At 39.0% G+C, this 12,908-nt stretch overlaps 2 protein-coding genes and 1 pseudogene across 4 annotated transcripts in view; 1 reads left to right on the top strand and 2 right to left on the bottom strand.

Annotated features, from left to right (window-relative positions):
- The window catches only part of LOC147822658 (uncharacterized), a 133,891-nt gene that overhangs the window by 94,675 nt on the left and 26,308 nt on the right, over positions 1-12,908 (top strand). The gene's annotated exons all lie outside the window — the stretch shown is intronic.
- LOC106008986 (KICSTOR subunit 2 pseudogene) lies at positions 2,514-3,868 on the bottom strand (annotated as a pseudogene).
- LOC110348143 (cytochrome P450 3A4-like) overlaps positions 6,398-12,908 on the bottom strand; it is a 28,931-nt gene continuing 22,420 nt past the window's right edge. Inside the window, exons 3-5 of the mRNA XM_087196518.1 lie at positions 11,788-11,854; positions 8,114-8,271; positions 6,398-6,688 (exon numbers count right to left, since the gene is read on the bottom strand). Coding sequence (XP_087052644.1) covers positions 6,398-6,688; positions 8,114-8,271; positions 11,788-11,854 — 516 coding nt within the window. The remainder of the gene's footprint in view (positions 6,689-8,113; positions 8,272-11,787; positions 11,855-12,908) is intronic.

The raw sequence follows: 12,908 nt of genomic DNA, 5'->3' as shown, positions 1-12,908 counted from the left end.
GGAAAGATAGCCTCTTTAATTAATGGTGCTGGAAAAATTGGGTTTTAACTTGACAGAGACTAAAACTAGACCTATATCTCTCAGCATGCACTAAACTAAAATTGAAATGGATTAACGATCTAAATATTAAAACAGAAATGCTGAACCAGCTGGAACAGAGGTTAGGGAGAACTCGAACACATTGGTGTAGGTAAAGATTTTATGAAGAAAACCTCAGTTGCCCGTGAAGTAGCACAGACAATCAACAAGTGGGATCTCTTCTTACTGTAAAGCTCCTGCACAGCAAGAGAAACCACCAGCAGTGTGAAGAGACAACCCTCAAAGTGGGAAAAAATCTTCACCAGATGTCCCTCAGACAAAGCTCTACTATCTCTAATCTATAAAGAACTTTAAAAAATCAGACCTCCCAAATTTAAAGACCCAATTCAGAAATGGGCATATGAAAAGCACAGACATTTCTCAGACAAAGAATTAGAAATAGCACATAAACATATGAAAAAATGTTCAATATCACTGGTCATTTGAGAGACACAATTGAAAACAACACTGAGATTACACCTCACTCCATAGACTGGTACAACCACTGTGGAAATCAGTATGGAGATACCTCAAAGAACTAGGACTGGAAGTCCTATTTGACCCAGCTATTCCTCTGGTAGGTATCTTCCCCCAAAGAATTAAAAGAATCATACCTCAGTGATATATTCTCACCCATGTTCATAGCAGCACAGTGTATAATAGCTAAAACTTGGAAGCCGCCCAAATGCCCATCAACTGGAGACTGAATAAAGAAAATGTGGTGGTTTTTTAATATAAAATGGAGTATTACTCAGCCATAAAAAATGAGAAATTAGAGACACTTATTTCTAAATAGATGCACATTGAGGTGATACTCTTAAGTGAAATAAAGAAGACATACATGTGAAAATACCGAATAGTTTCTCTAGTGTGAGAAACTGAAAGTGTAAACAAGGACTAAAAGGCATAATAGATAATGTGAAATAGGAAGAAAACGGGCAAAGGTTAAAGGGAAGTGGGAGGGGTAGGGGAAAGGAAAGAAGGGAATGGAATTAATATGAGAAAGTGAAAAAAGGAAACAAAGCCTTTGTAAATAGGGAGGGATGGAGGGGTTGAAGGGAGGGCAGGGGAAGGGGGGAAAATGACAACCAAGAGAGATTATGTAAAGGTGCACATTTCCAATGATGAATGTTATTATACTGTATACCTAAAATGTACCGATAAAATAAAATTTTTAAATAATGAGCTAGAAATACAAATTATCAGTTCAGGGAAAATAAATATAAATTAATTTCAACCATGTGAAAAAAAAATGATCACAATGGGAAAGTGAGGTTCTGAGTAGGTTAGGAAGTAGATGCTGAACTTTGTCATTATTGAAGTGGACCACTTTCTCCAAGCTGTTCAGGTCAGAAGTGTGATCTGTCATGATCATGATGACATTGGGCCAGTGCATGACAGGCCTATCGCTGTGCAGAGACACTGGCTGGGTACTGGTCCACACCCTTAGGGGCCTCTCTGTAGGAGTGGGAGTGATGATAACCATGACCCTGAAAACTCTCTGAGCCTCGGTTGTCAAATGTTAAGGACACATTGGCAGCACTGTATTTCCTGATGAAGCTTGAAATCTTTCCAAAAAGGTCTGGGTTAGCTTTAGCAGTCAATGCTTTCATTTCTGAAACAGTTTGTAGGCTTAGTGCCTCATGACGTAAAAGCTACATTTGGCCAGGTGGCGAAGCCCAACCGACCTCCAAGGCTGCTTGACAAAATTCCAGCTTGGGGAAAAGAAGGGTGGAACACATCATACCCTCATGTTTTATTTTTTTCATGCCATAATGTTTAAAGTTGTTACTCTGGTCACAGGAATCATTGTGTTTGTGACTAACAACAAACTCTCCATAAGGCAAATTGGCAATGATGTATTGAAATCTGATCTGGCTCAAAAGTCCCAAAATTCCAGTTTCTCTTAGTTCTATTGCCACATCCACTTCTAAAGAAACCTCTACTGAAACTCACTCCCTCTGTTTTCCCACTACTATAACTCCCCCCTTATTGCTGACCTTCTTATTACTAAAGGGGTCTTATGAAGAGGTTGAAAGGACAGACTTTAGATGTAAGTAATAGTGGGAAATAAGAAATAGAGAGAAAGTTGGGACAAGTAAATGCATTAAGGAGGCAAGTTATTCAATATTTCTCACAGTGCTGTAAATATCTCCTGCTCATGAACTATGAACCCAAATGACAGTTAAGATAAATAGAGGTGTAGAGAGGTAGAGAGCTAATAGCAAACTATATTAACTGTTGTGCAGTTTCTCAAGGGCTAGCTGGTGACCACAAGTTTGACCTTTAATTAATTAAATCTTGCTCGTACCCCCGCTGCTATAGAGATTTTAATTAAGTTACCCTTTGGAGATTTTGATTAAGTTACATTTTGTTCTACCTAGGTATGGGAAAATAAGGGGACAGTTGTGATTTTTAAGAAATGTATTCATGATGTTCAATGAAATGAATCAGTTTAGAAAAATATATTGTTTAGTAAAAATAACCTTACCTCACTAGATGTTGCTAAGGCAACCTAAAATGTAAACATGTTCCACCCAATGCCTCTTAGCTATTGCTTAAAGATACAAAAATAAATCAGACCCTGAGACTTCTCAGAGGGAACCTGCACATTGCTTGCAAAGGTTCTTTTCTCACTCGCCGGCCCGAGACCTCTCCCCTTCCTACCCTGCATCGACTGCAGCTGGTCTGCGGCAGCCAGGACCATGTTTTTGAGTTTCATTAGCCAAAGGAAAAGGTCTGGGGTCTGAACAGCCTTCTGTCACTGTCCTCCAAACAAATGTTTCTTGGTCTCTCGCTGCTTTTCAAAGATTTGGCCCCAGGTCTGCAGCTTGGTGTGAGCACTGTGCAAGTTAACTATGGAAGGGAGGAACTTCCACTCCCAGACCTGAGCCTGTGCCTTCAGGAGATGACTCAAGACATTGACTTCCAGCTGGAAACTGCTCTCCAAAGGACTGAGGATCAGGTGATGAAATCTGGCGCTGTACTTCTTGAGGATGGTGTCCAAAAGGCCCACAAGCTCTTCAGCATTGATGAACTTCTGTGTGCTGAGGGTGTACATCTTCTCATAGAAGTCTGCAATCTCCATCCGAGCCTGAACAAAGAAGCAGAGCTGCTCTGATAGGTGGAAGAGGAGTTCCTCCACATGAGGAGCGGGCCCACCTAGGGCTCCTCCGCCTGTCACCACCTTCTTCAGCTCATTATTCAGGGACGTATATATGGTACAGATGAAACCTTTCCTGCTGAAGAAAGACTGGCCCCTAGTTTCTGCCCCAGGTCGGTGAGGCGGTGATAGACCTTCTTGGCTGCAGCCAGGTGTGCCAAGGCCGCCAGCAGGAGAGCCAGCTGGCACCCACGCTCTTGTTGGCTTCTCGTTCCTTCTCCACATTGTCCTTGGCTTTGTCATAAGAGAAGATACCCAGGTGAGAGAAAAACATCTCCAGCACTGCCTGTTCCACAAGGACCAGGGCGGCAAGCGGGATAGACTCGCCCATGCAAGCCATACTCCGGCTCGACCCACGTGGCTCTGCTCTCCCTCACACTTCCGGGTTCTCAGGGCTGTGTTTCTTCTCTTCCTGGCACTCTCTTTCTTTCCTCCTGCCCTCCCTTTCTCCCTCCTTATCTTCTTTTTTTAACCTTCCTGTTTTTCTTTGTTCTTTCCTCTTTCTTCCTTTTCTTCTCTTCCTGTTTTCCCTTTCTTACTCCTTCCCTTCTCTTTTTTTTTCTTATTCCTTCTCCTCCTTGTGGTCATCCTCATGCTTATCTTCCTCATCCTCTCCCTTTCTTCCTATTCTCCCCTCCCTCCCTTATAACGTAGTTTGAATCAGTTTGAATCTTTGAAATTACAAAGGCATAGGACATTACTCAACTGTAATCATCATTGACTTGCTTGTCTCTCCGTTCCACTAGGGTTTAAAACACCAGGAGGCTATCCCAATGTTTTATTCAAATTTGATCTCTCATTGTTAGAGTGTTTTAAGGAGAAAATGGTCAATTTAAAGTGATAATGGCATTGTGGTTATGTATTTTTAAAGCTTTCTCCTATTTTTGAGATCACTTTGAAAGATTTAGAGGAGATGTGTTTTATAATAAAGTGAGGGTTGGGAGAGGGTCATGGTGGTATGTGGATGGGCAACTGACATGGCTTGCTGGTGTATGGGAAGGCAGTAGGGACAGGAATATGCATCAAAATTTTCTGTAGGTTTCTATAACATATACCTTCTGTATATGTCAAACCTTCTCTATCGTACACACTTATTGACATTAGGATCTCACACTGTCTTGACCACTCAATCAGTAATACACAGTAGGCACATATTATCTGTTTGCTATGTCAGTGAATTAAAATTAAATGCAGCAAGTGGTTTCAGAGTTTTTAGCATTAAAGATACAGCAACTATACATGCTGGGCTTGGAGAAAATAAGTGGATCCTCTGTTGAAGGAAACAGTTCTGGTTAACTTCTCTAAGAAATAATACATGTAGACACTATGCTAGCACTAGGGACACCATGCCAACAAGACAAAATACTAGCCATTAAAAAATGCATAAAGGCTAATAAAAGACTAGATCACTGACTAACTCTTCACCAAGCAATGCCTTAACTTCATTCTCCATTTTTATAACTAGCACAACCATATTCCTGAGTGCGTACAGCCCAAATCCCAGCACTGAGTGTAAATTCACAGAAGAGCCTGCTGAAGGTCCCTCCGAGAAGCAATGTCTCAGATGTTGGGAGCAATGCTACATAATTCTAGGGAAAAATCATTTGGTTAGCCTAATTCTCTTGCCTACAGCCCAGCTACAGAATAACTCCAGTTTGGCCTCCGGTCACAACTGAGACTTCAGTGATCCAGTGATGCTGTGATTCTCCAGGACAAGAAACATCCTGGGAGAACAAACATCTGCTCAGTTCCTCATTGTTCTTGGACTGATTAACATCTTGTTTGCCGGAGATGTACTGAACTCTCTGCAAGCCTTCCGTTACACCTTGTTTATCCCAATGTGAACTATTGAACTCTCTGCAAGTCATCTGTTACATTTGTTTCTCCCGATGTACTGAATAAAAGGTGTGGTAAGCTGGGGGCTTTTGTCTTTGCTGCCCAGAGCAGCACTGATCAGACCCAAAGCTCAGCTTCTTCTCGGTCTCATTTTTCTACCTTTCCTGTAATTCGCCGTGTGCTGCCATGGCTCGCAGGAGACCAGGACTCACTGCAGAGGTTCTGGTAACGTCCCCTTCCCCTGTCCCCTACACTCAGACATCTAGAAATCAGATGCCTGGGCACTGGAAGGGGCACCAACTACAGAGTGTGAAGGATCTGGTACAGCAGGCAGGAGTGGGAGGATCTATGCTCTCGTGTATCCTCGGTGAGCCTGCTGGAACATTAGAGGGAAGACTTCTCAGGACTTCACAATTAAACTGTAGGAAATGGGAGCCAGTCATGAAGGAAGTGGACAATGGAAACAATTTCTAAAGCTGTTGGTAAATTCAGAGAGCAGAAGACACCAGCACAAACATATGAAAGAAATAAATGCATAAATATTTAAAAGAAGACACTTCTGACGATTATTAGGACAGGTGATACAGTTCTCCTGAAAATTTTATAATGTACTTATATATGTAAATTTATATATACCTGTATTTAAATATGTGGGGGGGGTGTTTGTACACAGTTATGGTGCTGTATCTGTAGAAGATTTGCTCCAGCTTCCTGGTGAAACAAAACCTCAAGTCACTTTCTAAAAAGTTGGATAGAATATATCCACATAATCCAATATAAATTAGCTCATGTCTACATTACTTTTAATACTTATTAGGTTGTATATAATACATAAGTACTATGGTTACTGTCTCAGTAATGTTGACAGAAACCAGTCCACATATAATTAGGACTGATACATGATTTTTCAAATATGTTTGATTCACATTTTGGTTGAAATTACACATTTAGAACTTGTACATAAAAAGGCATGAGTACATATATGAGGACGAGACAATGGACAGTTAACAAATTAGTGGTAAATAAAATGAGCACTAGTTCAAATTCAAATAAATTTGACATAATTCTAGTTTTTAAAAAATTGATACATATATAGAAATGTGTTCATGAGGACAGGTATCACTGTTACACAATAGGCACACACTATCTGTTTTGTAACTCATACTTAAGCTTTTGGGACTCTGAATGGATATAATATCCTTTCTGGTCAATACTTTGTACAATTTTTCAAAATGTTGTCATGTTTGTAACTGCTAAAAATTGAAAGACATAGATACAAATGTTAGTGCATTCATATGTGTGTCATCTCCAGTAAGAGACCTACATTATAGTATGCTTGGACTGAAATGGATCAGTTGGATCCATTTTCCCAGGGGTTCTGTACCTTTCAGGGTGGAACTCCTTTGGCTCTGTCCAATACTTTGGTTCATGATGAAGGGCATAAACTGGTACCATAACCAATGACCCTTTGGGAATGAGCAAGCCATTGATTTCAATATCTTTCTTACAGACCCTCTCAAGTCTGCCAGCAATTGGGTATAATCTGAGTGTTTCATTCACTACCATATCCAGATACTCCATCTGTACCAGGATGTCATAGGTAGCTAGTGCCTGGGAAAAAAATATATTTATTAATTAACATTTGGAATTAACATTCAATGCAAACTATCCAGTACTACTGAAGTGTTAGGAGGGCCAAAGAATATTTCATATTGGCAAGAACCAAAGCCATGACAGAGCATTTTCAAAGCTATTCATTTATTTGACCATCTCAATGACGCTTTGAAAAGTGTAGAGTAGTTATAAATATGGGAGACCTTGGGGACATATCCCATCCCAGACACTGAAATCTTCAACATTAACATGCACTTCTTGTACTTATTCATGTGAGAAAATGTGACTAATATATTAAGATAATTAAACTTGAAGAAAACATGCTGAAGTCACTGTCACATTGAACAGAGTAGCCACACATCTATGCCAAGGAAATAGAAAAAAAAATTCCTATTCCAAATGAAGTTTTTAGTTGAAATATCATGCATAGTCACTCTTTTGATCAAATGTTTAAAAATTGAGAAACACTATATTGTACAAAAAGTCCAATTTGGGTAGTAACTAGTTCTTCCTGTCCCGTATAACAAAAGGTTACAGGGCTGTGGATTTAGCTCAGTGATTCTGCTGCCTACCTTGCAAGTGCAAGGTCCCGAGTTTGATCTCTGGTACCAAAGCAAAGCAAAACAAAATAACAAAAGGTTGCAATTGGGTGCTACCTGGGCACACAATTTCAGTAGACAATTTCAGTTCTACTGACAGTCCTAAGGAGACTAGGAACCCACACTCAGCTCCATCCTCTGTGGATAGACCAGTCTCCAGGTTGGTACTTCACAGAGCTTCACTGTGAGCTGGGAAAATGTTTTGTGTCCACCTCACTGCCAAAGCAGGCATGTGAACCCTGAGGCCAGGTTCTCAGCATGGGCAGAGTTGTGAAGACAGTGTGGGATGTATGTGGCCATCAATTGATGTGACAGTGGAGAGGTCTTTTTGTGCAGGTTAAAAGTTTCGGGGTAGAAGCCAGTCACCCTAGCCTGTGCCTTGTCTTCTTCTCCTCTGGTTGTTTGACTAGAGTGTGAGGACTTGTGAACAGAACTGCATCACCTCGCCCAGCTCAGCCAAGATCAGCTTCACTCAGCTGACCACCTGGTGAATACACGTCCAGCAATATAAGCAGAATCAACCAACCACACACTTGAGTGATAAGTGCTGGTACTGCGACGTCATTGGAATGTTCAGATGTTTCCTACTTTTATTATTATCATGAAAAATAATGCATGTAGTATAACCAAACTCTTTGACAAAGAGCTTTTTTTTCTGTCGGTAGCAACCATGACATATATTTTTCCCTTCATTTCTCTCTGCATAGTTTATGAATAGAGCTGGTGAAAAAATTCAATACTTAAAAGTTTTAGAAAAATGATCCTAGAAAGCAATGAAGAGGATTCTTCTTAAGGCATCACCTCTTCCTCCCCTCTTGCTCACCTTATTGGGCAAAGTTGCATCAATCTCCTCCTGCAACTTCTGCACATCAGGATGAGTGGCCAGTTCATACATAAGGAAGGAAAGACCACTGCCAGTGGTTTCATAGCCAGCAAAAATAGAGATAATTGATTGGGCCACGAGCTCCAGATCAGACAGAGTTGATGGGAGAGGAAATACATTTTTAAAGAACCAGTCAATGTAGAGCATCACAATTTAGGTGGAGGAAAATCCAAATAAACCCAAAATAAATACCTGAGAAAAAAATCCAAATAAATACCTGGGAAGAAACATGGAAAGGCAATTTAGAGTCACACTGAGAGTGGTTTTCACTTTCATATCTATCTGATATGAAAGGGTCTGAAAAAGACAGAATAATTTCAATACAATTGGCCAAGGTCTACAGTGCTCTTGGCCATCTGCTTCTTGTTCTGTCATCCTCTCCAGCAATATGGGTGATTAACTTCAAGAATAGCATTGCTGTGTAATGTACAGGGCTGATTAGTAGTACTTTCAATTATTATAAAACTATTCTGTATTTTAGCAGTTTTAAGTATCACAAACATGACAATATTTTGTGAAATTTTACAAAGTGTTGGCCAGGTAGGATGTTATATAAAAGGGTAACATTCTACTTCAAGGATGATATAAATTATTCTGGTAAAAATATAGCTGGAAAAACTTTGAAAGTGTTTTAAATACTATGTCCTTCATTGTATGAAAATTAAAGGATCTTTTATTTAAATATGTTTGAGGAAACAACACTGAGCATCAAGGAAACTCTTGCTACTCATGGAACAGCAGGATCAAAGCATATTAGAAACACAAACTCTCAAAGCCACCTAAGATCCACTCAGTCAAAATCTGAACTTTCATAAAATGTGATTTTTGTGAACCAGCTTGCCTGAGAAGTGGGGACTTTTTGGCAGTCATCAGGCAATGGAGCTCCCAGGGTTCCAGTGTTCAACATGAGAAATCTCAGAATTTACAGAGAAATAAAAATATGAGAAGAGTAGTGACTGACCCTAGTGTAATGGATGGCATTAGAGGGTATGAGTGTGCATAATGGGGAGATGGATGTAATAAATACATGCATTGAAACTCTCCAAAATGTGAAACTGGGAGCAGGGCAGGGCAAGGGCTAATAGGGGGAAGTTAAAATGATTAAAGTATGCTGTGTGTATGTACCAATCTGTCAAAACAGAACCCATTCATCTGGATAACCAATACGCAGTAACAACAACAACAAAAAAGGATGTGAGAAAGATTTTTTAAAGGAGCAAAAGGAAAAAATGTGTAGACCGAGGGCATTGGATATGAAATATGAGCAAGAAGGAGATCTGTTGAGAAAAATATGTGACACTATTCAGTCAGGGTCTGGTTGTCATCTTCCCTGCCTCATGGCCTCTCCCTCTCTGCTCACAACAGCCCTCATGATAGAAGTTGTTCTCAGTCTTGATTTTCTCCTGAGAGAAGCTAAGCATACTCATGTGCTGGTCTGCATGATTAGGAAATGGGTTAGGAATTTTAGATACCTGGAGCCCAAAAATAAACATCAAGTCTGCTCAAAATAATTTTTAAAAATACAAAATGAGTATTTGAAAGGCCTACGAAGTTCTAATTTACTAATGATGATGATCACAATTTCTATGATGCTATTGTGGAAAAATTCCACTACCAATTTCTTTCTCCAAGTAAGCATGAAGTTTATAAAACTCAATTGAAATTGAACTACAAACTCAGTGTTCAAAGCTCTGCTTTCTCCATTGTGGTAACCACTGGCCACATGTGAATATTAAAAGTTTAATTAATTGAAATTAAATACAATGTATTCTTCAGTTTTTTATTGTCACCTGCCACATGTCAAATACTCCACATGTATTTAGTGGTATTGAACATTGAAACAACAGACTATTTTCTTCATAACAGCTGTACTGAAATAGATCAATGTATGAAAATATATAGCTGGATATATGAGGAAACATAGATATATTGACTCTTGTGTGCAGGGGTAAGATCATTCCTCTTCTCTATAATGAATTGCTAAATTCAGGAATTTTATCAGAATGTATTTAGGTCATAGAATAAGGCTATAAATTAGGGATTTTTTTAAAGATGAGAGAGAAAGACAGTGCATTTAAGTCATTGATATGGAATATGTACAAATTAAGAAATGTTTCTTTCCCTATATCATGTCAATATATTTCATTTTCATAACATTGTCCACTTAGAGGATCTAGAAGCAAAAACCCACAGTAGAATGATCATGTCTAGGTCCAATTTTAGCTTCTAAACTCTTACTTTTAAAATAAACCGTAAAAATATGTTTGATACAGTGGAATGGGTGATTTAGGAAATTATTTCGTTAACTATTCTCCTCTATAAAAATATTTTAATATATGCTAATTTGTTTCATTTCTACTAATTTTATATATACTAATAATATATATGCTAATTTCTCTTAGTTCATTGAAAAGAACATTTTGTGCTGTTATCCATTGATTTTTTTTGTAAGAGAATCTTTTTGTCACTGAGTAACTACTTTGAAGATATTAATACACAGTGTATTGCCTATTGCTATTCTCATTATTTTGCTAAGAAATTTTTCTTGGCTTTTTCAAAAAATAAAAAAATAGAGTTAAAAAGCAATATAAGAAGAAAGGACTTAGGAGGTCAACTGAAACAACTTTTAGTGGACAAAACTGCTGTTATTTGGGCATAGAAATAAATAAGTGAGATAAAGAATTATAAAACCAGACAAGTTAGAGAGACAGAAAGAGAAGATGGAAGGAGAGAAGAGTGGAGAATCCAGAGGGAAGGGGAGGGGAAGAGAGGAGAATGAAGGGACAGGAAGAGAAGAGAAAAAGTGACAGAAGGTAAGGAAAGAAAAAGAGTATAAAGAGAAGGGAAAGAGTGAAGGATGAAGGAAAGAAGGAAGGAAGTGAAGAGAGGGAGGAGAGATGAAATGAAGGAGAGTGAAGGAGGAAATGAAGGAGGGGGAAAAAAAGAAAGGAATGGAAAGGAAGGAGGGAGAAAGAGAGGTGGCAGAAGATTTATTCTCCCTTACATTAAAAAAGTCATTAAAACTAAATGTGAAGAAATGATGTAGTTAGTCATTATTTTGCAACAATTATAGTAATAATAGTTCTCTTCAAAAACCATATATAAATGATAAACTAGGTAGATGAAAGTATGAAAAGAAACAAGATAGTAATCAAGTTCTAAAGTTTTCCCTCACAAATTGCTTCTTAGTTATAAAGAGAAAAGTAAACACTTTATAGTAGATTAGGCTAATGAACACGTTTTCGTGGATTCACAGTAAACTTGGTTCTTATTGGGACACAGAGCCTCAGACTGGATGTAGAGATGCATATTTCTAGGCAGAGCTTCTCAGTGGGTCTGGATGAGGCTGAGAATCAGCATTTGTTCTGACACAGGCGATCCAAGACCAATTGTGATGTCCAGGCATGAATTTCTTGTGTATATTGACTTCAAGATTTGAACTTGCTACCAATGCTTCTAGAAAGTGTCCTTGGCTAAAGTATATAATATTCAACTTGCGTCTTTCTGAAATTTGTCAAAAATTGTCCTTTGTTTGGAAACCCTCCTGCACATTTCTAGAATACTCCCCCTGCCCTTAGCTTCCCATCAGTAGACCAAGGGGCATTCTTGGTTACATTTATGGGACTCAGTGTCTTTGAAATTCTGGCTGTTGATCATCAACTGAAGAAAATCTACTCTATGCTGGAAAAAGAAAGAGAATTCTCAAAGATAACAGGTCAGTCATAAACTCAGAAGTAAATCAGGGGTACAGTAAGGTACTTAAGAAAAATTTTTTGGAGAGTATGGACGCTTCAAGTCTAGAGATCTGCTGGGTTTGTCTGTTTCAATGTTGTAAGCAAAACATCCATGTACAAACTTTGAAGAACAGGATTTCCTCCTGAGTATAAGTCAAATACTATGCCCCAAACTTTCAATTTTGCCCCCACCTGCCACTCAGAGATGCTTTTGAAGATAGATTCCTGAGCAGTAAAGGGTGGATTCCTTCTCCTGACACACCAGCTTGTTCAAGAAGAAATCCTGGATGTCAATCTTTTGATTTCCTGCCATGATTCTTAATTTGTGACTCCAAAGATGAATCTCCTGCCATCTTCAGAGCACATCAACAGGTTTAAGCCATGGGTCTTTCAGTACTCCATGGTCCTGGAATGCTATGAAATCTTCAGTAATAAGTAGCATCCCCAGCCACAACTCCTTGACCTCCAGAACATCCTCATGATGGTGGGCAGGCTGCCTGAGGCAAAGCCTCAAAGCCCAGAGAAGTCCCGTGCTCACTCGAGGTCAGGAGGGGCTCAAATTTAGCAGACTAAACCACACCAAGGAGCCTAAAAAAGCCATCTATTAGAGAATGAAATGTTCTTTAGCAATCTAAGGTCTGGTAAAATTAAAGTGCTGGAAAATAATTTGTGTGTGTGTGGTACTTGGGATACACCTCAGGGCCTACCTACCCAGCTGCCTCCTCATCCCTTTTTTATTTTTTATTCCGAAGCAGGGTCTTGCTAAATCACTCAGTTGCCCTGGCACTACTTGAGCTACCTATCCTCCTGCCTCAGCTTCTCAGAGTGCTAGGTTTAGAGGTGTGTGCCAGTATATCAGCCAGAAAATGATTTTTAAGTAGAATTTGTATCATCGGAAGGAATGGGATGTAGTAAAGCTTTTTAAATTATGTTTTAAATTCATCTTAACTGATACATAAATACATAACATTTTACATATTAGTGGAGTGTCACACTATCTT

This window comes from Heterocephalus glaber, unplaced genomic scaffold (genome assembly GCF_053883595.1).
Source record: "Heterocephalus glaber isolate CG9 unplaced genomic scaffold, H.glaber_assembly_v1.0 deba00001610, whole genome shotgun sequence".
Lineage (NCBI taxonomy): Eukaryota > Metazoa > Chordata > Mammalia > Rodentia > Bathyergidae > Heterocephalus > Heterocephalus glaber.
This window is presented reverse-complemented; position numbering and strand designations above follow the sequence as displayed.